Here is a 27,996-nt window from a genome sequence, read left to right on the forward strand (position 1 = left end):
AAATAAAGTCTAAATAACATAAAAACATGTATCACTAATTTATATATCTTCTATTAAAATGAAGTATGTGGAAGTGTGCTGTGGCTCAAGTGGTAGAGCACATGCCTTGAGATGAAGACCTGAGGGACAGTACCCAAGCCCAGAGTCCAGGCCCCATGACTGGCAAAAAAAAGAAAAAAAGCCAGCCCAGGCAATCAGTCTATAAAATATTTATCTCCCAACTAGGCAGAACACCTCAAGTGGAGCAGTGGCTCAAATGGTATCTTCTAGTGTTAAAATCTAAGGGAGGGTGCCAGGCCAAGTTCAAGATCCAGTACTGGCACAGGTGCATGCATACACACACACCACCCCCCTAAGTGAGCAACCCACAACCAATAAAGTACACAGGGTCAAGGAATGCACTTACACACATTTTAGACTTTTCTTTTTTTGACTTTTTTAAAGTAGTTGTACAAAGGGGTTATTCAACATGGCAGCTTATGAGTGACACCATATTAAAAAAAAAAAAACAAAAAAGGGATTAGCTATCCTGAAGTCCTGAATTCAAATCCTAGCATTGCCTCAAAGTCTTAAAGAGACATTCACATTGAGATTATCAATGGCTCACTCCTACAATAATCAGGAGGCTGAGATCTGAAGATCCTGGTTCAATACCATTCCAGGTACACAAATTTGATTCTTATCCCACCAGCAATAAACCAGTAGAGGTGTGCCTCCTAGTGGTAGGCCAGTCTTTTGTGAAAAAGCTAATAGAAAGCACCCAGGCTCCAAGTTCAAGCCCCAGTACTACATACAAACTTCCAATCAAGAAATGGATTCCATTTATCCTTTAAAAAAGTTGTTTGGGGCCAGGTGTCCGTGGCTCACACCTGTAATCCTAGCTACTCAGGAGGCTGAGATCTGAGGATTGCGGTTCAAAGCCAGCCCGGGAAGTTAAGTCTTTTAGACTTTTCTTTTTGGGTCCGGTCGTGGGGTCTGAACTCTGTCCCTCAGCTCTTCAGCTCAAGGCTAGTGCTCTACAACTTGGGCCACAGCGCTACTTGTGGCTTTTTTTCTTTTTGCTTATGTGGTGCTTGCTGGGGAATCAAACCCAGGGCACCTCAGGCATGCAAGGTAAGCACTCTACCACTGAGCCAACTTCCCAGCCCCATCTTTTGAGACTCTTATCTCCAATAAATCTCTCAGAAAACCTCAAGTGGCGCAGTGGCTCAAGTGGTAGAGCGCTCACCTTGAGCTGAAGAGCACAGGGGCAGTGCCCAGGCGGAGTTCAACCCCACGACAGATGGGAAAAAAAAAAAGAATGGGGAAGCTTAAGTTGGACTAGTTCAAGCCAGACTGCTATATAAGGTTCCCCTGTTTCCCACCCTACCACCTTGTAAGCTCTTGGGGAGCTCAAGCTTAGGCAGAAAAAAACTGAAGATTCAATAACCAGCAAAGCATTGGTAGAGTGAAGCTTCCATCAACCAAGCTGAGCAAATACTCAAACTGAAGCCCTGGTACTGGTATACACACAAAAAGAACAGAATCTTGAGTCTCTCTCGCACAGTATGTGTGTAAAACAATACTTTAACCTAGAGTAATAAGGAAAATAAAGACTTGGTTATAAGCAAAAACAAAAGTTCAATCAAATTTTAAAATATTTATTAATTGAAGTATATTTATTCCTTCTTTATAGTCATCTTCACTGGTTTTCTGGACAGCTCACCTGATCCTGCCAATTAAAAGGAAATCAACATTATGTAATATAATATTAACCACTATTTTTGTAACCACCAAAAGCAATTTCTGAAGACAGTTTCAAAGTATTCATTGAGATTAAGATTCAAAGCCAGCCTAGGCAGACTATCTCCAATTAACTCCCCCCAAATTAAGTGGAACGGTTGTATAGCACACAGGCCAAGTCCACAGCCATTTACTTCTTGCTCAAGTCTATAATCCTAGCTACTCAGGAGGCTGAGATCTGAGGATGGGGGTGCAAAGCCAGCCCAAACAGGAAACTTTATGATGTAATTGACAGAAAACTGGAAAGTGGCGGCACTGTGGCTCAAAGTGGTAAAGCACTAGCCTTGCGCAGTTCAGGGACAGCACCCAAACCCCACACCGACCCAAAGACAAAAAAAAAAAAAAAATTTCATCTTACCTAGACTCTTATACTCAGTCTAGCAACTTGTGACTTTCTTTCACGGGTGGCCCATGCTGAGTGGCTTCTTGAAGAGTACCTTTATCCATCTGTAATCAGTATTAAAAATTACCTTAGTTTTATGTAGAACTGTATACTATTTTATTCCAACAGGTAATTTGATGTCCACATATATACACACATCCCTATAGAAACATTTTATATATAGCTGTAGTAAAGACCTAGAACATTGTTCCAAATATGGTTGATGCAGCATCAGTGGGAGTGAGGTGAACTGCCAAGGAGGATCTTTTTAGTCTTTTCCATCTTATCTATGGAACTGGTCCTCCTTCTAATTACTGTTCTATTTTCTGCATAAAACAAACTACAATTTTTTTTTGTCGGTCATGAGGCTTGAACTCTGGGCCTGAGCGCTGTCCTCAGCTCAAGGCGAGACCTCTACCACTTGAGCTACAACGCCACTTCCGGTTTTCTGGTGGTTTATTGGACATAGGAGTCTCAGTCTTTCCTGCCCGGGCTGGCTTTGAACCTCGATTCTCAGATCTCAGCCTCCTGAGTAGCTAGGATTACAGGCGTGAGCCACCAGCACCCAGCAACAAACTACAATTTTATGGACTTACATCAGGAATAAAATACTGAAAATATAGTTTTTCTTATCATTTAACTCAAGCTTTCTTTCCTACTAAGTTTCTCATATATATATATATACTGAAGGGGATAGCTGGGTGAAGGAGAGTGATGATGGGTAGTTTGTTAGGAATATACTATATACAACGTATGAAAATTCACAAGGAATATATCCTTGGTCACTGACAATTAAAGCAGTTTTAAAAAACTTATTGTTGCCAGGTGCTGGATTGTGGTTTGGAGCCAGACCAAGTAGCTTGGGCAGGAAAGTCTGTCAGACTCTTATTTCCAATTAAGCACCAATTTCCAATTAAGCACCAAAAAGTCAGAAGTAGAGCTGTTGCTTACTCAAGCACTAAGAGTGTTATCCTTGAGCACAAAAGCTCAGGGACTGTCTCTAGACCCTGAGTTCAAGCCCCAGTTAGTTCTAGCACCAATTATAGTTCTTATTTTTTCAAATAATAAATATGCTCTACTTGCTCTATTGACTGCTAGTCACTCTCTTCACTGAGCTACCCTACATGCCCAATCCTTGCACAACTTTCAAAAACAAAAAATAGGGTTCGGCAGGGCAGTGGTGCCCCACACCTGCAATCCTTATCTCCAATTAACCATTAAAAAGCCAAGAGTGAAGGTGTGATCTCCAGTGGTAGAGTGCCAGCCCAGAGCAAAAAATGCTGAGACATTGCCCAGGCCTTGAGTTCAAGCCCCAGTACTAGCACAAAATAAATAGGTAAATATATAGGTTATTTTCTTAAGAAAAGTACATATCAACAACACACGTTTCACTTTAGTTAAGTCAAATTATTTTTACTGAATAGAAGACAAATCAAGTCTAAAATGTGCTATCCTTTAGGATTTCTAAAGACACTTACTTGAAGTGAATGAACACTCCTGTATCAGCCAACATCAATCATTCTCACCTAGAGAATAATAAGGAAAAGTTAAAATGAAAAGACAAAGGTGAAGAATAAAGGCCTGAAAATGCTACTTCAAAATTTAAAGAGTAAAATTCCAGAGACAAAGACTGGGATAAGTTACAGCATAAAAAAATAGAAAGAAACTTCACGGGGAAAAAAAAAATCTAAAATTATTCTTCATGTAAGTATTAAAGACACTAAAATGAGAATGAAAACTGTCTTCTTTAAAATGTAAAAGCCTAACTCCTATTTTCACCAATCTGAGCACGAGGAAGTTTGCCTGCAACTCAAAATATACTATCCCTTATGTGAAGGTGTGTGACAACGTTTACCTTTCTAAGTGAGTTTTATCAGCTCTTTTCATATGAAAGCACATATTCCCTACTCCCTTATTCAAGCATGTCTTCCATTCTCAGGTGGGCTAACCACCTTCAGCAGGAGTCTTCCAAGAGTTTCACCCCCTTCCCATAGCACACAGCACTGCAGTTCTTTCCCTGCAATCCTATGCATTTGCACCTTATCCTCCAAGTCCTGAGTTTTAAGCCTAGAGTAGGGAAGCTATACCTTACTGGAACAGCAAGGAACCCACGTGTTTACGTGTATATGAGGAAGAAGACATTTACTTTCACTATACACACCTGGCACAGTGCAAAAGAAACAGAAAGATCAGCCTTAAGAGTTCCAGGTTTCTCTTCCTCCCTATATCATTACTGCCACCAGTAAAAGTGAAATACAATTTCCTGTTGCACATGTACCATCCATAAGGGATACTATATCGTTTTGCATTTTCCCCCATTCTTCAGATTAAACCTATTCTATGTCCAGCCCCTTTTTCATCCTCAAAGGAAAAAAATAAGAAAAAAGAGAACCACCCCCCAAACCCTCCTTTTCAGCACTGGTGTTCAAAAACGACATTTTTATGGTTGATGCTTTATCAGCAACTGTGAAATTCTCACAGTTGAATCTAAAAAATTGCCAATCATTATCTAGCAGCAATGACAGATGATTAAGAGCAATCAAATCCTCGGAATTCTTTCCTTATAGGCAGCCATTTAAAAACTGCACTAAGCTGACAGCCCTGAATCATGATCAGATAAAGCCAAAACCAAGTGAAGGTCCAGAACAAACACCCCAGCTATCTAAAAACCTGTCCAAAATCATTAAGAAGGCAGTGAATGCAGGACTGTGGATCATGTCACTGCAGCTGACAATGATTAACAATGAGACATGCACCCCCATTAAGGTTAAAAGTCCAAAACTAGTCACACGCATCTCTCTTTATTAGGGAAGTGAGACTCTTGTGCATACTTTGTAGGTTTGCAACCTTGCATGAATACCCATCGCATTTTTTAAATCTTTCATAAAGCACTGGTTTGTGTTCCAAGGGCCTAACAGTACGAGAATACATTCTGGCATCACACCTCTGAACTTAAAGACTAATTCTCAATGAAAATAATTGTTTATTTAACAAGAAAAATTATGAAATACAATGCAAGCACCTCAGCATAGAGCATCATTACTGAAACCCACTTAATTCCCAGCTTTTTGATTGAGTGGTTTTTAAAAAAAAAAACCATTGTTACGCTAAGATTTACAATTTATAGCTACACACAAAAAAGTCAATGGTTTTCATCTTCATGTGCAAGCTTATAAGCTTAAAGCAGAACAAAAGCAAAATCACTCCCACACCCCATTATGTTCCTTTTGTCCTTGTATTGTGCCAAGTACATTATCTAAAAAGAAATGAACCTGACTAGTAAGAAATAAACCTGAACTTTTTATTTCTGAACACAAACTAAACCACGGAAGCAAGCACTAGCACCGATTTAATGGATTATACACAGGAAATCCCCACCCATCAGGGTCCTATGCAGGTTAGTGAATATTCATGTCACTAATACTGAGCATTGTTTGATCTACATTATATTTATGGAGAAGCTAGACTAGTCACCATTTGCTTCTTTCATCTATGAAAAGACAAAAGTTGTTTCCTTGAATGGACTACATAATCAAGTACAAATCTGCCCCCACCCTGTGACTTGGTTGCCAAAGAGCAAGCTACTTTTCTTGCACAGTGAAAGAAAAATCATATAGTCAGGAAGTTTCACCAGCATTTATGCAAAGTAAAAGCAAACTTTCCAGCTATATAGAAAGCAGGAAGCACTGTAAGTGAATGTCATTTCTCATGCATGCTAGCTAAAAAACAGTTCGAAGACCAAAGTTGAATTGAGGTCTGCAACAACAATTGATGCAAAGCTTAAAAGTTCTAAGCAACAAAAGATGCTTTTCAAGACTTGTTTTCCTGTCATTAAACATTCATTTTGGGACTGTAGTATCACATCCCTAAAGGTAAGGGAAGCAGTTTCAAAAGGCTACTCTCAACAAATGCAGTCACTACACAGTACGACGAAGTGTTGTTTGGGAATCATTCCCAACTGTTGGCCAAGTCCATGTTTCACACGACTTCCCCAAGTTTAGTGTATAAACATATTTAGACAAGTCTTCCCATCTAATCCCAAGTTAGTAAGTAACCAAGATATTCCCATGAAGCCCATGTTTGGAAAAAAAAAATTTCCTATTACAAAAAAACCCTGTCAATTCACTCAACCTGACAATAAACCAAGTTTGTATAATAAAATTAGACATTGCTGACCTACATATGAGGTCAGTTTGCTACACTAGGGACTAATTATCACATTATACATCCCATTATCAAGGTGTTATGAGCACCCTAGTTCCAAGTATGGTTTGGTTCCCTTGCCCCCATACACCACTGGTGTATACCATGTTATTTTCACATACAATACAACTGAAAGAAAACCACACAACTCAAGATAGACCAAAGAATCAAGTTTGTACTTTGTCTCAGAACTGCAACAGCACCACATTCTGCCTAATCAATTACAGCTCTACCCCAGACCCACACAGTTTTTGATAAGCTAAGCTTTATCATACAAGTGTTAGGTGCTGCACTGTAATTTCATGGTCAGAAGTGTGATGTCAGAATGCCCACGGAATAAAAGTACATAGCAAGTCACCAAGTTAGATTATATTGCTTGTTACCTACCTGTATGCAGTCGGCAATGAGAATCTTGGAGCAAGCAGGAATACTACATCCGGGTCCTAATGTCCATTGCCATTTGCGGTACTACGTTCCTCACAGTTACGCACTGCAGAAATGCTGGCTAAATGCAGTTATGTAGCAGGCCACTACTTTTAATAGTGCATTATTGCAGTCCAAGAACACCACAAAACATTCCGCCACAACTTTATGGCTTACCCAAGCCAAGTATCTACATTTTTATATGCCATAATATGCCACTTAAAAAAATTTCACAGGCGTAACATTACAATTTCCCAAAATTATCTTTATATTAGTGCTATAACACATCTTATTGTGGTGGATTTTATAGCACTTAGGCATTTAATTTTCTAGGCAGAATAAGACTGGTTTTACTAATGTGAGCCAATAGATTAAGCTTGTAAGATACCTATTTAATACAATAGTTTCTTAGAGAATGCAATATGTAAAGATTAGGAGAAATGTTTTAAAAGTGTTCCTCTTAAATCAAAATTATGAGAGAAAGTAAAGAAGAGGAAATAGGGGCAGTTGGTTTCTTCAAATGAGAAAAGTAACTAAAACACTTCCAATTATTCCCTTCCCTTTCCCACCCTAAGTTTCATTATCAACTTTTAGGAAACTATGATTAAAATTCATATTACACTAAACACTATCATATGCAAAACTGTCATATATTCATTGCAAGACTTGTTCAAAGCTTATCTGAATAGCTTACAACCCTTGGAATACTGTTTCAGTGATGAAGGTAAATGTTGTGTTGAAACTAAGCATTATTTGCTAAACAAAGTTTAGCATTTCTACAGCCCACAGTGAGGCTATCAAAAGCCACAACTTTTCAGTAGATTATCCATTAGCTTCCTTCACCTCTCTTCAAAGGTACAGTACTACCAAAAGAGCTTATTTTAGGGGTCTGTGCCAGCATCCCTTATAAAGAAAGGCATGTAATCTGAAAAATAAACTGAAACATTAATTTTATAGGCAGATTTTCCCATCTCCCCTCCAGCCCCCCACCCACATACATTCCAAGTTCACCCTGTGGGTGTCCCATGAACACCCATGATCTTATCATTAGAGTCCTTATCATACAATTCAACCAAATTGTAATGGACTCCTTTCAAATCATGACCCTCGTTTCCATATAGAAAATGTATCACCAGTCGATAACTTGGGGCCAAACTTTTCTTATTGAAATATTTAGGGTAAAATTGACTTTTAAGTGTGTTGGTGAGTAGAAATGAGTGTACCTGATAAGGAGATTCTCTCCCTTACTTAGCACACCATGTACCTGCCAGTCATACAACTAGAATTTGGTTATATGCTTTATATTCCACTAGTGTTTTACTGAAATAATCCTTTTCCTATTCAGAAAAGTACTCAATTATTTCCTTTTGTAGTCAGGCACAATACTAAACTGCAGCATGTTAGCAAAGATTTTAGAATTTTTCCTTTTGCCAATTCGCACCACAAACAGGTGAAAAGGATGAAGTCATTCCATAGTCAACATTCTATAATGTACAGACTTGAATGGAAACGTAACTAAAAACAAAGCCAAAGCATTCAATTACTTTGCCTACTGAGGGAAGTTGTTTCTCTAACTGGGAAGGAAATCAAGCTCCCATTGCACTAACAGACCAACAGTAAGCAATCTAATGTTGAGTCAAAAAGTCTTTGTTCTAATGCAAGGATATTCAATGAGGTTGACAAATAACTGACAACACCATCGAAACATTCCAAAGCTTTATGGTGGGAAGAAAGGGTATTTGTACTACATACCATTAACAAATCTCCCCAGATTCAGCACTACATCTAAAAGAAATGATTTAAACAAGGGAACAAAAATTTTTAAGGATGATTACCTGCACTATTAAATCACCACTGCCTCTTAAGAATCATTTTCATAGTTCCACAGATTTTTGCCCAACAAAAGTAGCCTGAGTAAATTTAAGTTAGAGTACAAATGTGAAGAGCTAAACCTACTTTATAGGTATCTAAACCTTACTTTCAAGTTGAGTTTTTCACCGTCTTTTTATAAATCACTTGAATACATGAAAAGGCTTCCATGTTTAACAATCTTTAATTCAAATGCAAAAGTTCAGTACAAGCCATTTTGTAGGGCTTGGGAATTTGTTCTTTTAAAAACAAGAATAGGGGAAATGCAACAAAATGATATTTCTACTTTTCAAAAACTTTCAAAGAAAGGGTAGATCACAGGGCCATGAAAGATCCATTTAACCAAACCCACTTTCTCCCCCTACCAATAGCTTACACCCATTCCATACACATTCCTGAATGAAGATTTACAGTTCAGCTTTGCTTACATAACCATTAAAAAATTACTTAGCACCAGCTTGCTTCCTATAATGCCAAACAAATCGTGAACTACTTTGAGATGCATTTCTTTTTAAAACAAGAGGGCAGTTCTTTGTAGAAAGCAATGCTTACTTAAGCTTCCAGATACATTTCCCAGAAACGGCATATGCCATTCAAAGGCCTAGACACTCTCATGCTTTCAAAGTGGAATACCTAGCCTAATGTGCATAGAAGCATGAATGGCAAAGTTGAAGATCAGTATTAACTATGTTTTCTATTTATTTGAAGCACAGTAAAAAAAAATTGGTACACTTTGGAAATTCAGTGGCACAAGGTACACTGCCATTAACTTGAGGAACATTATACAGTTTAAAAAAAGAAATAAAAGGAAAAAATTTTCTCCTGTTTTGAACACTGCATTACATAATTTTACCTGCCCAAACAGACCATTTACAAATTTCAGGTCAATAAACTGCTAACATCCATAAAAAGGTAGCTTTCTTACTAAAATGCAAGAATTTAAAAGTGGTATCTAAACAAGAAAAGACAAAAACAAACTGGAATGAAAGCCTAGCGATCACATCTAAAATCGGGGCTTTTTGTTTGGACCTTCATACTCTTCTCTCCCTCTACCATATCCTGCTGGAGTTCCAGGACCCATTCCTCTAGGACCCTGTCCACCCACAGGCCCCGCACCTCCCTGCCCAAAGCGCTCAGTACGCTATTGGAACAGTAATGAACAGTTCATTATATGTAGTTGATGTCCATGTGTGTTAAGTAAATATTTTAGAAGGTTCCGTAGTCAACGTTCGTCGATACAATCACCAATGAGTCGATCCACAGGTACCGGGAACATAGAAAGGAAAAAAGGGTAATTTGAAAATTAGTTTACGATAATACATGCCTTGTGGTATGTTCCCACTTGAGCCATTCTCATACACCTGTTTCAAAGAATAGATCTTCCCTGTAGTGCTAAAAAATTTAAGAATTAGTGCAGATGTGAAAATCCATTCCAAAATGAGTTCTAAGAAATTTCACATCAGATTAATCCACTGAATCACTTGCAAACTCACTTTCAAGATCTCAACCAAAAATTTTAATCTCCAGATAAGCCTAACAAGCCCAACCAGACCAGTCAATTCACTGAAGTGACAGAAGACCTACTCACCAGTTAGTGGCATGTGCTGCATAAGAAACCTTGTGCTTGTTCAAGAACTTAAGACACATCTGCAAAGTTGCAGCAATCTTAAAAGGTTCAAACTTTTTAGTAAAATGCTATTGACTACAAAAAAGAAAAGGTATAAAAATCTAATAGATTTCGGCACAGTAACTTTTGATCATAAAACTTGTACTGCCAAAGTAACTCACAAGTGTATCACACCTTCAGAGCCATCACTAGAAAGCCAGAGACAATTTATGTTCACAGTACTATTCCTGCAAACTGATTGAATATACAGCCCATCTTTAACAGTCCAACTTTTTCTGATTTTAAAAAAGTGCACTAACAGTTCATTATGATTCTATTTTTTAGGTTTCTCCCCCAACGGCCTAACACCAAGCTAAAGTGACTGCAAATAAGCTGTGCACTTCATTATTCCAGCTAGTTTCAGTTATTTCTACATGTAAACTAGAAATACATTTACCTAAACAGAACCCTATAGATATACAAAAGCAGAGCAATCTACACTATCATTTCAATTTCCATTTAAAATAATCCAGCTACTTGAGTATGATTCCAAAGAAAAATCTAGAATGGCATCAAGATTTAACTGTTCCTATACATTATTTCAGCACTTTTTTGAACAAAATACTATAGAATTACTGGGAGATTAAACTTCTATCTTAAAAATCCTATGTTTTTGATATTATTTACATCTCAAAGAGCTAAAAATAGAAAATTTGAAGCCTTCAGGATTAACAGCTGAGAAAGGAGCTGTTAAGACTACAAACCTGTCTAGACAGATATAGACCCTAACTGTGTAGGAACATGTTAAACTAGTTTAGAAATCTGATATATACCTAACAATCTCTAATCTGAAGGAAGCACATAAACCATGTTACCCACATTAAAAATTCAATTTGATGAAGGCTAATCAATAGTACATTTAACCCAACCAGCTATTTACAACACTAAGTTTTAATACTCATAAGGCTTTAGGTCAATTTTAGTCTCATAGTAAACCCTCATGTTTCTATTGCTGCTCCTTTGAGCCAAAGCCTTTAGTTGAACTAATATTCAATTCAGCTGTAAAAATGAACTCAACCCACCAAAATTCAGTCCTAAAAAATTTTAAAGCTCTAATACAGCCACTCATAACAAAATTCACTCAATTGTTCCTAAAGCACCTGACAGGCTATCTGTACAGCTAAAACACTATAGCATCAAGAAAGTTCAGATCAAATGCACACAATTAGTATGCTTTAAATTATTGTCTTTTGCTACACTGTAGCATAATACAGATGTCCATTTGTTTTAGAAAGTGTACCTACAGACAGGCCCAACAGGTGGAAAACGACGGAGTCAAAACACTAACCAGTTCCCTTTTCATTGGATAGAAGCCACACCAAATATAGGTCAAAGTCCTTTACAGCACTAAAACATGCCTAAAGCTACAGATCTGATTCCTACTATGGCAAATACCAGCTTTAAAAAAAAAAAAAAAGACAGTTTGCCATTTCATTACTTTCATTTGGGTGTAGAAAACTCATACAATATCTAACACCTCAAATTTGGATTTGCCATGCACTAGAGATTCAACAGTGCACAAGCAATAAAATGAAAAAAAACCTCAATCTTCTTATTGCCCAAGATAACTCCACATACTAACAGCATTGACTCCTCACTGGTAACCACGTCTGTTTAGGTTACCACACAGTGCTACATTGCCAAAGTATACCTCAGTCATTATGTTTACATGATAGGGGGAACCAAGAGGTCCAGTCACCTACTTAAAAAAAAGAAAAAACAAACAAACAAAAAAATAAGACGTGTGAGTCATGAAATTGAGAATTTCCTTTTGACTACATCCCACAGGATACATTACCATGTCGCTTCCCATCATGGAACCACTCATGGTTGCTGGTGGAACGCCAGGGTTAGCTTCATAACCTATGCCACCACCACCACCTAGAGGTGGAAATTTCTGGCCTCCTGAACCATAGGGATCTAGAAAACAAAAGTGGTGGTTAAAATTCCGATTAAATACTGTTCTCTATGATGACACTGTTAATTTAATTTTCACACTCACCTCCCATGTTCATTGCTCCTCCACCACCCATTCTCATGTCTCTTTCTCTCTGGGAAAAACAAGAAATTCCTTTAGTTACTTTGTACAAGCTGTATTATTTTTAAGACCTTAAAAAAGAAGTTTTTTATAAGGCTTAAAGTAAACCTAATTAAGCTGGGCACTGATGTCTTACACCTGTAATCCTAGCTCCTCAGGAGGTTGAGGCCTGAGGATCACGGTTCCAAGCCAGCCCAAGAAGTCAAGAGCCATCGATTTCCAATACAGTACACCAAAAGAAGCTGGAAGTAGAGCTGTGGCTCAAGTAGTAGAGCACTACTAGCCTTGAGCACAGATGCTCAGCAACAGTACAGTACCTAGGACCTGAGTTCAAACCACAGGACTAGCACAAAATAAACCTTTAAAAAAATTTTTTTGGCCAGTCATGGGGCCTGAACTCTGAGCCTGGGCACTGTCCCACAGCTCTTCAGCTCAAGGCTACCGCTATACCACTGGAGCCACAGCGCCACCTCCGGCTTTTTCTGCTTATGTGGTGCTGAGGAATCAAACCCAGGGCCTCATGAATGTGAGGTAAGCACTCTACTACCACTGAGCCACCTTCCCAGCCCAACCTCTTAAATTTTTGATCCAATTAAATATCAACTCATATAGAAAAATAAAACCTATGGCAGTCAAATACAATATACTAAGGGAAAAAGTAATGACTGTACTGGGGTTTGAACTCAAGAATTTTGAGCTTCCTTGCTCAGTTGGTATCAACCACTTGAGCAATACATTGGTCCTGAACTTTCCTGCACAAATTGGCTTGCAACACCACGCAAGCCTCTAAAACCTTAGCCTGAGTAGCTAATAACAGGAGTAACACCCCCTCCCGCAGCTAGTGTCTAGCAAGACTTTATAATTACCAGTAAAATTTCATTCTAGATTCCTCAAGTTCTGTAGATAACTTGTTAGACTGCAATAAAACCTAACTTACTGGATCCATGTAGCCCATCCGGCTATAACTTTCCTCTCTTTGACGTCTCATTTGTTCTTCCATCTCGCGTTGGCGAATCATCATCTCTTCTTCCCTTCTACGTCGTTCCTCCTCTTGCCTAGGAGTATTTATTAGGCATTTAAGTCAAACTTTCATTCACATCTTTTAAAATGTGTCTTGAAAAAAAGATTCTTAGAAAGTCTAAGAACTTCTTGGCCCTGACAAAAGGCCTAAAGTCTAGAAACAGTGCTGTAGAGTACATCTGGCAAATAAATTAATATCTACTACTGAAAATTACATGTGTATCTTTTTTCTGTACCCATACTGGGGCTTGAACTCAGGGCCTTGCATTCTAACTCAAGTCTTTTCATTGAAGCCAGCAATCTACCATCTTCAGTTCCTACATTACATGGATACTAGCACACAGGTGTTTTGTTTTGTTTACCTTAATTGCATTTCTTTACGTTTCTGCATTTCTTGATTGTGAAGTTCTTCCATGCGTCTTAACTCTTCCTGGCGTCTCATCAGATCTGGAAATCATGTTGATTTTGTTAAGAGGTTCTGAGGAATTCAAAAGCAACTGATCATAATTATGAAATTCAGTTTCTTTTACCTTGGCGCAAAAGATTTGCCTGATGTTCATGATAAGCATCTTCCATTTCACTTTCCAATTTGTCTTTCGCATCCTTCATGTTTTTTTCAACTTGTTCCCTTTGTTGCTTTTCCATCTCATCCAAAGACTTCCATCGCTGAGAATATTCATATTCAAATGTGCCATGCTGAGCAAATCGAGGCGGTGTTTCTCTCTCCCTGTTAACATACAAAATTTAAACGTAAGGTTGTTTCCGTAGTGTAGTGGTTATCACGTTCGCCTCACACAAAATTTAAACGTAAACTACTATGTAGATGCAATACTACCTGATTCCACGGGGGGGAAAAGAGAAAACAAAATCCTAATCATTTTCCTGGTGGCCTAGGGTCTCACTATGTGGCTCACACAAGCCTTCAACTTCCTGTCCTCCTGCCGATGCTTCTAAACCCTGGGATTACAGATGTGTACTACTATGCTTGGGTTCTAAACTATAACTTGTTCATATAAAGAGCACAAAAGGTAAATAACCACCTTGGCTCACATGAAGTAACTCCATAGTAAAAACAATATTCCAAGAATGAATTATGAACAAATCACACCCCTTGATTGTAGTCTCAGATTACCAGATTACCTCTGTAAACAACCCATTCTTGTCAATTTAAACACTTATTAGGGCTGGGAAGGTGGCTCAGTGGTAGAGCACTTGCCTTGCATGCATGAGGCCCTGGGTTCGATTCCTCAGCACCACATAAGCAGAAAAAGCTGGAAGTCCTGTGGCTCAAGTGGTAGAGTGCTAGCCTTGAGTTGAAGAGCTGAGGGACAGTGCCCAGTTCCAGAGTTCAGGCCCCACGACCGGACAAAAAAAAAACCCACAATAAAAACCCACTTATGACCTCTTCAACCTCATCTGTCCACACTTTACAAGCCTTACACCTTTGTGCCTATTTTCCCATATTGTTCTTCCTACTTTTTAAATACATACAACCAAAAAATGTATGTAACCTAAACCACACCAACTTAAAAAGGAATATTCACTAAGAAGGAATGACATCTTCGTAAGAAATCAGGATGTAGTTTCAAATAAACAATACAGTGCTGGAGGGTTGGGCTCAAGGGGTATTTGCTTGCCCAGTAGCACCAAAATGAGAAACAAAATTAAGACAGTGACAAACTAAGGGAGGATAAATTCTACCTTCTTTATTTTCTCTAACCCAACTCCCTACCGAGGCAAATCTCCGATCCATAAAAAGCACATCTCATGCAACTGTTAAAGCATTTAACGGGACACATGTGATATACCTGGCTCTATTTCAGAAAGTCCCTTGAATGATACCCATAAATTCTAACTTTCTGAGCTTGAGGCTTTTTCTTTGGTGGCAAAGTTGAAGCTTGACCTCAGGGCCTGGGTACATACTGTCATTGAATTTTGTGGGTTAATTTTTTTGGGGGGAGGTGGGGCCTCAAGATTAGCATTCTACCACTTGAGCTACAACTCCACTTCCAATTCATTTGGGGGGAGCGGGAAGGAACCTCAAGATTAGCACTCCATCACGGTTGGTCAAAGAGCAAGAACTCAGAGCCTGGGTACTGTCCCTGAGCTCTTTGCTCAAGGCTAATACTTTACCATTAAAGGTACAGCACCACTTTCAGCTGAGTAATTCATTGGAAGAGTCTCTCTAAGACTTCCCTGCCTGGGCTGGCTTTGAACCATGATCCTCACATCTCAGCCTCCTGAGTAGCTAAGATTGCAGGACCGTGCCAGCAGTGCCTGACATACTTGCTGCTTTTTTGGTAGTTAACTAGAGATAATGGACTTTCCTGCCCAGGCTGTCTTCAAATTGTGATCCTCAAATCTCAACCTCTAAGCAGCTAGGCTACCACCATGAGCACCAGAGACAAGCTTAAGATTTTTACTAAGCATGTATAAAGATAAACTTTAAGGAATATTCATATAAAAAATTGCAGTAATATAAGCAAAATTGTACAACTACTACAGTGAGTTCTTTGCATGCACATTAAAAGCTACCAGAAAGTTTAATCAATCTTACTTCTGATACATTGGATTCTTCTGTGCAAGTTTTTCAGGAAGACCATCTTCATCATCGAGTTGTTCAAGTGGTTCCACGATGACTGGACGAGGAGTTCTAATAACAAAAATGGTTCCAACCTTAACTTTGTTCTAGTTTTATTGCAACTAGTTTTATTGCAACAATCTTCATATTAATAAATCATTAGAATCAACTGAAGACAACTTACGTTGTCAGTAGGAAAACACCTTCACTGCATCTTTCAAATGCTTTTCTTGCTGCTGGCTTAGAAGCAAATTCAACAATGCCTTTCCCTGTAGATCTTCCGCGGTCATCCACAATTACAACAGCCCTTTCAATCGGACCAAATTGGCTAAAGGCTTCTTCCAACAGTTCATTGGAAACATAAGGTGAAAGATTTCGAACAGAAAGGGCAGCAGCATGAGTAGCAAAGCGAACCCGAAGCTGTCTACCTCTCATGGGTGTATCATCAAGTTCAGCTTTGGCAATTTCTGCCAAGGCTCTCGATTCCTGTAAACATTGGACACTCACATTAATTTACAACTCCAAAACTGCCTAATAGTATCATAAATTACCACCTCCTCCCCTATACTAGGTATATCAACTACCTCCCCCATCCACACACAGTATAATCTCCTACCTCTACACTCACCCTCTTATTGGGTTATTTACAATTACAAACTATGTAGCAGGTATAATTTTCTGTAAGAATGACTAAAAGTTTGAATACCATTTTATCCTTCCTGGTTTAAAGCCAAGCTTTTGCATAAGACAAAAAAAACCAGACTCTCGCTTTTTAGTTGTGTATAAAACCAAACAATTGCACTCACAAGTTTAATAAACCCGAATCCTTTGCCTTTATTGATAAAAACTTCTCCTGGTTCTCCGTATTTAGCAAACAGTCTTTTGAACTCATCCTCTGTGATATCAGCAGGTAGATTCCCAACAAACAATCGACAGCGCTGTGTGTACGTTTTCTCTCCAGGTCTCCTCAAGAGAGACAAGTTGGCTTTGAATCCCTAAAGGGAGGAAGAGAATTTTCAGACACCAACGACAAGTTCAAAACCCAAAACTCATTTTTGCCTTTCTAGAACATCGACTGCTTTTCTGTTCCACTTAAAGTCAAAAACCAGGTTTGCTGAATTTGGGAAATTTCCATCATCGCTAAGCCAATCACCAAAACAGAAGCCTAATCGTCCAAAACGCTCTTGAAAACACACACAAATGACTACTCGGTAGAATTTATTACCATCGGCTATTAACTGTTTGCACGATCGAATTCTTCACAAGCACCAACCGGAGTCAAAAAGAAAAGAAAGAAGGCCGGAATTGCCTGGTTCTCTCGTACCAAACATCATCTCTCCACCAGCCCGAGTTCCGGTTTCCAAGGCCTTCCCCGAGGTTCGGCGCTCCGGACCCGCTAGCCCCAAAGCCCGGGGCGCCGGCGGCCAATCCCGGGCTGCCTGGAGGCCCCCGCCACCCGCCCCACCCCCGCAAGCAAGCGAGCACGCGCAGCCGCCTTCCGGCCGCCGACAAAATGGAAGCCCGCGCGGCGCCCGGGGGGGATGGGGGCGCCGCCATCTTAGGGGAACGGACGACCGCGTCGCTCCGGGAGACACTCACCTCCGAGTCGGAGATCTTCTCTTCGCTGCGGCCGCCGGGCCCGCCGGGAGGGGGGCCCTGGTGGTGCTGCTGGTGGTAGGGGGGGTGGTGCTGGCGGCCGCCACGGGGCTCCCCGCCACCTCGGTGCGGAGGCTTAGGGTGGCCGCCAGGCGTGCTCAGGCCCGGGCCACCGCCGGGCTTCGGCCCACCAGGCATTTTGCCGCCTTTGGGGCCGCCAGGTCCTGGACCCTGTTTAGGCACTGGGCCCGGACCCCCTGCGGGAGGCGGCGGCGGGCCCCCGGCCTGAGGAGGAGTGGTCGGGACCCCGCTGCTCGGCGGCGCGGGCGGAGGCGCCCCAGGAGGGGCCGAGGTGACCGCAGGCGGCGGGGTCGGGGTAGGGCCAGGCCCTGGCGGGGCGCCGGTGGTCGGAGGGGTGGCTGGCGGGGCCGAGCCCGCGGCCGGCGGGGCGCTGCTTACTCCCGGCGCGGGGCCGGGCCCCTGTGGACCGACCGGTTTAGAGGCGTCCGGTGGCGGCGGCGGCGGCTGCTGATGGGGCGGCTGGTGCGGCGGCGGCTGCTGGTGCGGCGGGGGCTGCTGTGGCGGCGGCTGCTGCTGGGGTGGCGGCTGCTGTTGCTGCTGGTGCGGAGGCGGCGGCGGGATCGGAGGTTTGGGGCCTCCTGGGCCCGGGCCCATTGGGCCGCGGTTCTTGTTCAGGCCCATGCCTGGCGGCGGGGAGCGGAAGTCGTGAAGGCCTCCACGACCGCCGCCTCCTCCGCGCCGGTGGAAGCCGCCACCGCCACCGCCGCGACTCCGGAACCGATCCCGAGACATGTCTGTGGTCAAGGGGCGGTCGAGGCAGAAGCGGAGAAGACGTGCAGGGAACGTGGAGGCCACCTTGTCTCACACAAAATGGCGGATGACACAAGCGGCGCGCCGCCTTTGTCCTCTCCTTATATAGGCCAGCTTGGTACGGTCCCGCCTACTACTCGATGGACAACTCCAAGAGCCAATTGCAAGTACCGTACTTGATGACATTTAGTCACGAACTGCAAGCCTTTCCTATTGGCTCCCTGGTAAGAGGTGGGCGGTGAGGCGGAGCTGAAGTTTCCCGTTAACCAATGAGCGGAGAAGGAATTGAGTATAGGCCACTGTGATTTGCTGGGAGAAATTTGAATGGGCACGCCAGGGCAATTTTTCCCGTGGGAGCAAATAGCCAAAACCCCATCAGCTCTGGGAGGCTAGAGGAGCTCTCCTACTTTTTTTTTTAGTTATTGTTTTGTTAATTGCCTTTGGGAGCATTATACTATTTCTGCCAAGATGTTCTCCATTTCAAAGTTACTTTTTTTTGGTCGGTTGTGGGGCTTGAACTCTGGGCCTGGGCGCTGTCCCTCAGCTCTACAGCTCAAGACCACTTGAGCCACAACACCACTTAGGGCTTTCTGAGTGGTTTATTGGAGATTAGAGTCTCAGGGAGTTTCCTGCCTGGGCGGTCCTTAGATCTCAGCTTCCTGAGTAGCTAGGATTACAGTCGAGAGCCACCGACGACCGGCCAAAGTTAGAAATTTAACGCCTGACATTTTACCCTACTTCATGATAGGTCAATGAAATTAGAGAAAAGTTACTCCGCTTTTCCATACACTGGTACCGATTTTGTTTAGAAAGCCCAAAGGAGCACATTTGTTGTCCTAGTTGTATAAACTTAGTATTAGGCTTGAATGAGTACACTCTGTTGAAAACAAAAGAACTTTTTTTTTTTTTTTTTTTGCCTGAGCTCAGACCTTGGGGCACTGTCCCTGAGCCTTTTCGCTCAAGGCTAGAGCTCTTCCACTTTGAGCCGTAGTGCCACTGGAGGTTTTCTAATGGCTAATTGGAAATAAGAGTCTCACAGAGTTTTCTGCTCCGGGCTGGCTTCGAACTGCTATCCTCGATCTCAGCCTCCTTTAGCTAGGATTAAAGGTGTGAGTCATCTGTGCCTGGCTGAAAAATCTTTTTTTATATATTAAAACCTAAACCAAGCCAGGTGCCGGTGGCTCACGCCTGTAATCCTAGCTACTCAGGAGGCTGAGATCTGAGGAGCTCGGTTCAAAACCAGCCCGGGCAGGAAACTCAGTGAGACTCTTATTTCCAATAAACCACTAGAAAACCAGAAGTGACACTGTGGCTCAAATGGTAGAGTGCTCGCCTTGAGCTGAAGAGCACAGGGACAGTGCCCAGGCTCAGAGTTCAAACCCCATGACGGACAACAACAACAACAAAAAAGAACAAAACAACAGCAACAAAAACCTAAACCAAAGCTTGGTGCTGCACCAGTGATCATCCTAGTTACTCAGGAGCTGAGATCTGAGAATCTCCATTCAAAGCTAGCTCAGGCAGGAAAGTCCACAAGACTCTCATCTCTAATAAATTACCAAAACCCTTTGTACGTGTCTATAAAGTAATAATTTACAATTGCAGATCACAAGAGGGTTTTTTTTTGTTAATTCCACTCACATTTAACACTTTATGAACTAAGGAATTTTTAAGTTAGAATATTAAAATATCCATGTGAAATCCATCTTCTTTCTATTCTCCCGTGTGCCTTTGAGTCTTGGAACCCCGGGCCTCACAAAAGCTAATTAAAAGTGCTAGTGGGGCTGGGAAGGTGGCTCAGTGGTAGAGCGCTTGCCTTGCATGCATGAGGCCCTGGGTTCGATTCCTCAGCACCACATAAGCAAAACGAAAAAAGCCGGAAGTGGCGCTGTGGCTCAAGTGGTAGAGTGCTAGCCTTGAGCTGAAGAGCTGAGGGACAGCGCCCATGCCCAGAGTTCAGGCCCCACGACTGGACCCCCCCCAAAAAAAAAGTGGTAGTGGGGGCTCATGCCTGTAATGGTACCTACTCAGGAGATCTAAGCATCTCTGCTCTAAGCCAGCTGGAGTAGGAAAGTCAGTGAGACTCATCTCTGATTAACCACCAAAAAGACAAAAATGGACCTGTGGCTCAGGAGTTAAGAGTGCTTGCTAGCTTCAAGCAAAAAAGCTCAGAAACAGCACCCAGGCTCTGAGTTCAAGCCTTAGAACTGGCGCGCGTGCACACACACACACACACACACACACACACACACACACACAGCTAATTAAGCACCCTGCCACTGAACCACTCCTAACCCCTGTTTTTTCCTTTTTAGGCCATTTATACATGATTTCTGTCTCAGTACTAATTCATTGCTTTTGTTTCCTCCTTTACTGTTCATCTAACACAGGATGGTAGTATGTTGTCATTGCTTACTTATCTCCTCATTCTCCAATGATCTGCCCTTCTATATCCCATTTTAGTGTTTCACACCCCCATCCTTTCTACGATGTGACTAATTGCTGCCTTTCCTATTGCTGGTAACCACATATCTCTGAATACTCTGGTTCAGGCCTCTATCTCAGTGACCATCATTTCTTTTCCTTATCATAGTAACCTATTTTCAGCTCACCAAAACCTCCACACCAGCTCATTGCTGGTGGCTCATGACTACAATCCTAGCTGAGATCTGAAGGATCCAGATTAGTTCAAAGTTAACCCAAGCAGAAAGGTCTACAAGGCCTTATCTCCAATTAATCAGCAAAAATGCTCAACTATAGACATGGCTCAAGTGGTAGAGCACCAGGCATGGGAGAAGGATAGAAAATAAGCTGTTAGTTCAACTCCTAGTACTGGTATAAACAAAGACCTTCAAATTGGGGTTGGGTATTTAGCTCAGTGGAAGAACTTTTGCCTGGCAAGTGCAAGGCCCTGAGTTCAGTCCTCATCTCTGAAACAAACAAACTCTTCCAAATCCTGTCTCAATGTGGTGAATCTAGACATAAAAAAGAGTGTGAAGGCAAGTGGGGACTCAAGGGGCACAGCTGATGGGGATCAGAGCCAAAACAGAAGGAATATGATCAAAGAATATTGTGTGTATGAAAATAGAATCACTGTTAGTGGGTTTGTGTCTCAAATGGTAGAGGCCTTTGTTTAGGAAGTGTGAAGCCCAGTTAGGCTAGGCCATGAGTCTAATTCCCAGTTCTGCTGGGGAGGGGGGGGCGGTTTGGAGGGAGGAGGGAAAGTGGGAGAAAAATGAGGGAGAGGATAACAAGTTCAACAAGAAATGTACTCACTACCTTGCTTAAGTAACTGTAACCCCTCTGTAATCACCTTGACAATAAAATTAAAAAAAAAATTAAAAAACCCCAAACCTGCACTAGTTAAAATTTGTTTTAAAAGAGGGAAGTAAGGGCTGGGAAGGTGGCTCAGCGGTAGAGTGCTTGCCTTGCATGCTTGAGGCCCTGGGTTCGATTCCTCAGTACCACATAAGCAAAAAGAAAAAAGCTGGAAGTGGTGCTGTGGCTCAAGTGGTAGAGCGCTAGCCTTGAGCTGAAGAGCTGAGGGACAGCGCCCAGGCCCAGAGTTCAGGCCCCACGACCGGACCCAAAAAAAAAAAAAGGGAAGTGAAAAGACTAATTGGTCAATTATTATCAAATTATATGTATTTATGGGAAATCACAGGGAAACCCTTTTGTACAATTAATTTGCAATAGTAAAAACAGGAGGGGAAAAAGCCTACGCCATTAAATGTTACTACTTTTTCACTATTTCTCAATTTTATTTTTAACTTGAAGATCTTACTGTACAACCCAGGCTAGCTTCAGACTCAAGATCCTTGTCTCAGATCTGCTAGTGCTAATATTGCAGGTATGAACCACCACATCCAGCTTATTTATCACATTCTTATATTCATACGATTGCTTACAAACACACAAAAAATTAATTTTTCTATTTCTTATTTCCCTAGCCTTTGTATCCTATTTTTAATCTTCCTAACTAGTTAGATCCAACTTGGCTTTGCTTGAATCCAACAATTCACTATCTTTAATGGAGCCTGAAGACTCTGAATTTTTATTCATTAACTCATTCATTTACAAGTAGGTCCTGACTATGTAGCCTAGGCTGGCCTTGAACTCAGAATCCTCCTGCCTCAGATTCCCTGTAGGAGGGCCTTAATAGTTGCTTTTATTGAGAAACACTGACTCCTTACTTGGAACTGTAATTTAACTAAAAACAGGATAAAATGCAGGCCTCACAGCCTCCTTGATTTTGTATTTATGTCCTTTAGCCTCAGCCGTCCTTTACCTCCAGCACTAAATAGCCATCTTGGAAGCCAGGAAAACCAGACTACCTGCCAAGTGCCAATGATGCTGATAACAAATGAGTGGAAAGTGGAGGAACACTCTTTTTTGTTCTGTTTGGTGGTAGAGCTTGAACTCTGAGCCTGGGCGCTGTCCCTGAGCTTTTCAGCTTAAGGTTAGCACTCTACCACATGAGCCACAGCACCACTTCCTTTTTCTGCTTATGTGGTGCTAAGGAATCAAACCCAGGGCCTCATGCATGCAAGGCAAGCACTCTACTGCTGAGCCACCTTCCCAGCCCATAAGAATGAAGGGCTTTTTTTGTTTTGTTTTTTGTTTTGTTTGTCATGGGGCTTGAATTCTGGGCCTGAGCACTGTCCCTCAGCTCTTCAGCTCAAGGCTAGCGTTCTACCACTTGAACCACAGTGCCACTTCCTGGAGGAACATTCTTATAACATGGCCCCACCTGACCAATCTTGAGGAGAGAGACTGTCAGACCACCTCTGATGCTAGTCACCTCATACACTCTCGAACCACCACTGAAAATACCATGATTGTGATTATTAACTATGCATTGCTTTCATCCCCTGTCCCTAATTCTTTGTGTATTTAAACCTGTAGCCCATGTCTGTACCAAAGGTGACTAAGCTGAGTGCTCATAATCTCACACATAATAAATCTCCTTTTTCTGCCCTCCATGTCTCTTTAATTGTCCTAGATGATTGACTGTACAATGGATTTTGCCCGTCAATCCTAATAAATTTCCCTAGGAAGTTCACTTTTGTACTTCTAAAAAAAAAAGATTTTTCTTCATGCCTTTTCAAAACCCTGCTATAACTAATGAACTCTTCTCATAAGTGCATAAGGACATAGAAATTCTAGGGCTGGGGGATATCTCAATGTTAAGAGTATTTACCACAGTATGCACAAGGCTATACATTCAATCCCCCAAAACACAAAAGAAGAGTAGCTGGGCCTGTGGCTCATGCCTGTAATCCTAGCTACTCAGGAAGCTGAGATCTGAGGATCACAGTTCAAAGCCAGCCCAGGCAGGAAAGTCCATGAGACTCTTATCTCCAATAAATCACCAGAAAACTGGAAGGGCACTGTGGTTCAAGTGGTAGAGAGCTATCCTTGAGCAGAAGAGGTAAGGGGCAGTTCCCAAGCCCAGAGTTCAAGCCCCATGACCAAACACAAAGAGAGAGAGAGAGAGAGAGAGAGAAAAGGAAGGAAGGAAGGAAGGGAGGGAGGGAAGAAACAGAAATTTCCAGGGTTAGACTCTTACATTTCTCTGTTTTCTCAAACTTCTTTCTGAATTTTGTGAAAGATTCGCCTCTGTCCCTATCAGAGCAAACCATATATTGTACTGTGGATTATGCCCTCTCAAGCTTCTTCTTTTTTTTTTTTATCTGAGACCAGCACTGGAATTCTGTACCTAATGTTTTCACTCATTGGCTAGCACTTTACCAATTGAGCCATGCCTTCAATCCCATTTTTTTTTTTAATGCTAGTACTGGGGCTTGACTCAGGCCCCCAAGATCTTGCTGTCAACTAATAAAAAAAATGTCTGGGGGGCTGGGAAGGTAGCTCAGTGGTAGAGTTCTTGCCTTGCATGCATGAGGCCCTGGGTTCAATTCCTCAGCACCACATAAGCAGAAAAAGCTGGAAGTGGCGCTGTGGCTCAAGTAGTAGAGCACTAGCCTTGTGCTGAAGAGCTGAGGGACAGTGCCCAAGCCCAGAGTTCAGGCCCCACGACCAACCAAAAAATAAGTTTGGGTGCAGTGGTACATGTCTATCATCTTAGTAGCTACTCAGTGAGTATAAGTAGGATTGAGTCCAATCTGTCCTGAACCTAAGTCAAGAACCTATTCAAAAAGTAAAGATAAAAGGTCTAGGGTCATGACTCAAGAGATAGGATGCCTCCTTAGCAAGCTAGAGGCCTTGAGTTCAAATTTCAGTGCTACTACACACACACACACACACACACACACACACACAATTGAGTTTTTAATGTATTTTAAATTGGGAATGGGAGGGTAATTCTTTAGAAATTTTTATTGTTTTAGGGTATGGTGGCTCCTGCCTGTAATCCCAGCACTCAGAAAGTAGAGCAGGGGAGGGAAGAGGATCTGGAATTCAAGGCCAGTCTGGATTATATGTTGAGTTCAAGGTCAGCCTGAGCTATATATTGAACTCAAGGTCAGTCTGAGCTATAGAGAGAACTGGTCTAAAAAAACCTAAGGGCTGGGGATGTGTCTTAGTTTTACAGCATGCTTGCCTAGCATATGTAAGACCCTGGGTTAAATATTCAGCACTATAAACAAAAAAGATTATTGCATTGAGTCAAAAATACTTATATTGGTGGAGTGTGGTGGTACCACTGCCTACTAGAATTACAATTCCAGTACTTGGGAGGCTGAGGCAGGAAGATCAAGAACATTTGAGGCCATCCTGGCTACAACTTGGGACCCTTTGTCAAAAAGTAAAAATTCAGCCGGGTGTTAGTAGCTCACATCTATAATCCTAGCTACTCAGGAGGCTGAGATCTGAGGATCGGTGTTCAAAGCCACCCGAGGCAGGAAAGAAAATCTGTGATACTCTTTTTTTTTGGTCAATCATGGGGCCTGAACTCTGGGCCTGGGCGCTGCCCCTCAGCTCTTCAGCTCAAGGCTAGAACTCCACCACTTGAGCCATAGCACCACTTCCAGTTTTTTCTGCTTATGTGGTGCTGAGGAATGGAACCCAGGGCCTCATGCATTCAAGGCAAGCACTCTACCAATGAGCTATCTTCCCATCCCCTCTGTGAGACTCTTATCTTTGATTAACTACCAGAAAACCAGAAGTGCGACTGACTCAAGTGGTAGAGTATTGACCTTGAGCTGAAGAGCCCAGGGATGATGCCCAGGCCCAGAGTTCAAGCCCCACAACTGACAAAAAAAATAAATAAAATTATAATAAATAAAAATAAACCCATGGTATAACCCCTGTTTTCACTGTATTTGATTCTGGTGCCCTGCATCTTGTATATAATATACATTTTTCTAATTTCAGGATGGGAAGGGAAAAACAAAATGCTTAAATAGGGATACAGGTTGACCCATTGTAACAATGAGATGTACAAGACACTATGTTGAAAATGAACTTTACAACTTCAGATGCAGGGTGGGGGGTGGGGGGGTGGAGGAGGGAGGAGGTGGGGAGGGAAGAGAAGGTAGGGGATAACAAAGGAGGGGGTAACAATGCTCAATAGGAAATGTACTCATTACCTTACTCATATAACTGTAACCCCTCTGTACAGTATCCTTACAATAAAAAAGAATATATATATCATGTAATTGTAATCCCTTTGTACATCACCTTTGTAATAACAATTATAAATTAATAGAAACTAATATAATATAACAAATAAAAATAAAAATTAGGTTGTGCTAGCCCTTCAAGTCTTTGTGATGCTTGGTGCCAGGCTGCAGAAAAATGTGAGACATGCCAATTTGAGAGCAAATTCGATTTCAGGTCATGCAACATTACCACTACTTAATTAATTAATTAGCTAATTAATTAGTTACGTGAAATTTACATTGATTCACCATGCCTTGCATGATTGCAGCTGTTTTATGGGGAAACTATCATTGTAGAGATTTTTCTAGCCTTGCGTTCCAGAAAACCCAGAACAGCATCACAGCATAGGATCCTTAACCATGCCAGATAGCTACATAACGGATATGATGTATTCATAATCGATATGCATAGTCAGTGAAACTCAAGGTTATCATGGAGTTCCACGAGATGTTCTTATTTTTATTTATTTATTTGTTGGTCGTGGGGCTTGAACTCTGGGCTTGGGTGCTATCCCTGTGTTCTTCAGCTCAAGGCGAACCCTCTACTACTTGAGCCACAGCACCACTTTGGGGGTTTTTTTGGTTGTTTTTTTTTTGGTCCGGTCGTGGGGCCTGAACTCTGGGCCTGGGCACTGTCCCTCAGCTCTTCAGCTCAAGGCTAGCACTCTACCACTTGAGCCACAGCGTGTGGTGCTGAGGAATCGAACCCAGGGCCTCGAGCATGCAAGGCAAGCGCTCTACCACTGAGCCACCTTCCCAGCCCCCCACTTTGGGTTTTCTAGTGGTTAATTGGAGATAAGAGTCTCATGGGCTTTTCTGCCCAGGCTGGCTTTGAGCCGTGATCCTCAGATCTCAGCTTCCTGAGAGCTAGGATTACAGGTGTGAGCCATCAATGCCCGGCCTCTTATTTTATTAAAAAAATAATAATAACTGAAACTAGGTATCAGTGGTTCACACCTGTAATTCTAGCTACCTAAAGTCTCAAATTCAAGGATTGTGGATGGAGGCCAGACCAGAGAAGTTCACAAGGCCCTCTGCTCAACACAAATCTAGATGCAGCAGACATATGCCTGTCATTCTAGCTACAATAGAAAGCCTAAAATAGGCAGATAAAGGCCCCAGTAGTTGATACCCTACTTGCAAAACAATCAGTTATAAAAGGGGGTGGAGGTGTGGCTCTGCAATAGAGCAATAGCCTAGCAAATACAAGTCCCTGAGTTCAAACCCCAGTAGTAAGAGAAAGAATCAAAAATGAAAGGAGAGGGCTGGGAAGATGGCTCAGTGGTAGAGTGCTTGCCTTGCATGCATGAGGCCCTGGGTTTGATTCCTTAGCACCACATAAGCAGAAAAAGCTGGAAGTGGCACTGTGGCTCAAGTGGTAGAGCATTAGCCTTGAGCTAAAGAGCTGAGGAACAGTGCCCAGGCCCAGAGTTCAGGCCCCCCCCTACATCCCCCCCCTAAAGAAAAGGAGGAAGGAAAGGAAGGAAATGGAAGACACGAAGAAACACCAACAATGCTTTGAGTTTGGGGTTTGTACCAATGCACGTTCAGACCTATCCTGTACAATTTCAGCTTGCTTCCTCTCCATCAGGCACTCAAACTGTTTCTCCTGCCTTCCTATCCTGATGCTATTACACTCCTTAACATGCTCCAAATACCATACATTAATGAGCAGAGCCAGAGTGGACGTATAGGCAGCACATTGCAGCCACCAAGATTCTGTGCATGAGGTTTGGGTACTGGATTACTCGCATCTGACAAAAATTTGTATTATACCAGTGTATGCAGTAGAAAGACCTAAATAACACAAAAGTTTATCCTTCTAACTTTTTTCGCCAGTCCTGGGATTTGAACTCAGGGCCTGGACACTGTCCGTGAACTTCTTTCACTCACATCTAGCACTCTACCACTTGAGCCACAGTGCCCCTTCCAGCCTTATTGTTTATGTGGTACTAAAGAATTGAACCCAGGGCTTCATGCATG

At 42.0% G+C, this 27,996-nt stretch overlaps 1 protein-coding gene across 2 annotated transcripts; it reads right to left on the bottom strand.

Annotated features, from left to right (window-relative positions):
• Window positions 1-1,624: 1,624 nt before the first annotated feature.
• On the bottom strand, window positions 1,625-18,489 carry Sfpq (splicing factor proline/glutamine-rich). Of its 2 annotated transcripts, XM_013034073.1 has the most exons (13): window positions 17,564-18,489; window positions 16,771-16,959; window positions 16,149-16,450; window positions 15,941-16,036; window positions 13,914-14,110; window positions 13,746-13,830; window positions 13,301-13,418; window positions 12,328-12,376; window positions 12,124-12,245; window positions 6,755-9,800; window positions 3,643-3,690; window positions 2,141-2,229; window positions 1,625-1,711 (listed from the first exon to the last, which is right to left on the bottom strand). In XM_013034073.1, the coding sequence occupies exons 1-10, from the start codon at window positions 18,371-18,373 to the stop codon at window positions 9,663-9,665; spliced, it is 2,106 nt and encodes a 701-aa protein (XP_012889527.1). In that variant the 5' UTR covers window positions 18,374-18,489; the 3' UTR covers window positions 1,625-1,711; window positions 2,141-2,229; window positions 3,643-3,690; window positions 6,755-9,662. The 2 variants fall into 2 exon arrangements, with proteins under 2 accessions (XP_012889527.1, XP_012889528.1); XM_013034074.1 differs by lacking the exon at window positions 6,755-9,800.
• Between the last annotated feature and the right edge of the window lie 9,507 nt (window positions 18,490-27,996).

The sequence above is a fragment of the Dipodomys ordii genome, unplaced genomic scaffold (assembly GCF_000151885.1).
Source record: "Dipodomys ordii isolate 6190 unplaced genomic scaffold, Dord_2.0 Scaffold181, whole genome shotgun sequence".
NCBI lineage: Eukaryota > Metazoa > Chordata > Mammalia > Rodentia > Heteromyidae > Dipodomys > Dipodomys ordii.